We start from the raw sequence: 1,484 nt of genomic DNA, 5'->3' as shown, positions 1-1,484 counted from the left end.
TGCAAGTGAAAAATTAGTATATGTATATTTTTTGTTACATACAAGGAAAGTCTTTTAGAAAAAGCAGTAATTTGTGTAGATTAAAAATAAAGAGTACATGCATATGTAATAGGAAAACAAACGCACAATAACGCAATCAACCGTATTTGACGTGCAGCGCTAACACATTTTTTCATTGGAAAAAAGTGTAGCAAAAAGGCAGCATTGGAAAAAGGCGCCGCATACAAATGGAATTCTACCCCCACCAACAACAACCACATACTACTCAGCAAGTGGACGACGGTTCTCTATCCGGCCCGGCAACTAACACAAATACTATCAATAGTAACAACAGCAATATCAATATTAACAACGTTCGTAGCACAAACATTACCCCGCCCACCTCAAATACAATCAGTTCAGCAGCAGCAGCCGTTCCCGTCGACGCTGCCACTGTTGCTATCGCCAAGGATATGCTCCAATTGCATCATGGCAGTGGTACGGCACTAACCAATAACAATAATAATAACAGCAACAATACTAGCAACAGCAGTAATAACAACCATAATAATAGCTCTGCCCTGGAGGCCATGAATACAACATCATCCTCTAACGCCAACACCAATTCGGTAGGTGCTGCAGCTGGTAGCAGCAGTACAACCAATAGTGGTGTCGGCGGAGCGAACGATGGTTCAATCAGTGCACCAACAACATTGGTTACCAATCACCCACCTGCCAATGCCTCCGACGGCAACAGCAACACCACCAATTCGGGTGGGAGCGGCACTGACGTTTCAACGGCACCAGACAATGCGCTCGGTTTTCTAAAATACGACCAGGAATTGCTATACATCCTTGAGCCTATAACTATTATCGGACGAAACTCGTCCACATCACACGTGCACTTTCACGTCGCCGAGAACAATTTGGTGTCGCGAAAGCATTTTCAAGTTCTTTACGATGGAAATGCACGTGACTTCTTCGTGCAGTGTCTAAGTAAAAATGGCATTTTCGTTGATGACTTCTTGCAGCGACGCAATGCTGATCCGTTGAGATTGCCTAACAGGTAAGTTTGGTCAACTTAGTTTTTTAATGTTGAGGCATGAGTTTTTCATGTATTCGTTATTTTTAAGGGCGGGAAAACATAAAAAAATGTAATCTTTTGCGAATTCATTAGCAAGTGTTGCAAGTATGAAATTCAAACACTTTCGAGCTCTGCCCATATATGACTCCACAAATTTAATATATATTTGTTTTCTTTTTCTTTCAACTAAACTCAAGCCAACATAGAGATAAGTCGGAAGCTTTAATTAAAAAATTACATAGGCTCCTATTATGATTCACAATTTTGATGATACTTGAGTTGTAAGTTGTAAATTGGTATTGTGGGACACAACCCAACTCAACTTTGTAAAAGTAGTTGTCTGTCACCAACATCTTCGGGCACATCGGTAAAACCATGATACAATAATTTTTAGAAGGTAGTTTCACTTCAAAATTTTTGA

General features: G+C 40.3%; 1 protein-coding gene across 1 annotated transcript in view; it reads left to right on the top strand.

Moving 5' to 3' along the window:
• The first annotated feature begins 6 nt into the window (after nt 1–6).
• Nucleotides 7–1,484, top strand: part of LOC118739123 (forkhead box protein K1) — a 10,908-nt gene continuing 9,430 nt past the window's right edge. Inside the window, exon 1 of the mRNA XM_036470280.1 lies at nt 7–1,045. Within this exon, the coding sequence (XP_036326173.1) occupies nt 228–1,045 (818 nt within the window). The 5' untranslated portion in view covers nt 7–227. The remainder of the gene's footprint in view (nt 1,046–1,484) is intronic.

Source organism: Rhagoletis pomonella, unplaced genomic scaffold (assembly GCF_013731165.1).
Source record: "Rhagoletis pomonella isolate Grant_MI unplaced genomic scaffold, Rhpom_1.0 Rhpom_scaffold_00005, whole genome shotgun sequence".
NCBI classification, from domain to species: Eukaryota; Metazoa; Arthropoda; class Insecta; order Diptera; family Tephritidae; genus Rhagoletis; species Rhagoletis pomonella.
This window is presented reverse-complemented; position numbering and strand designations above follow the sequence as displayed.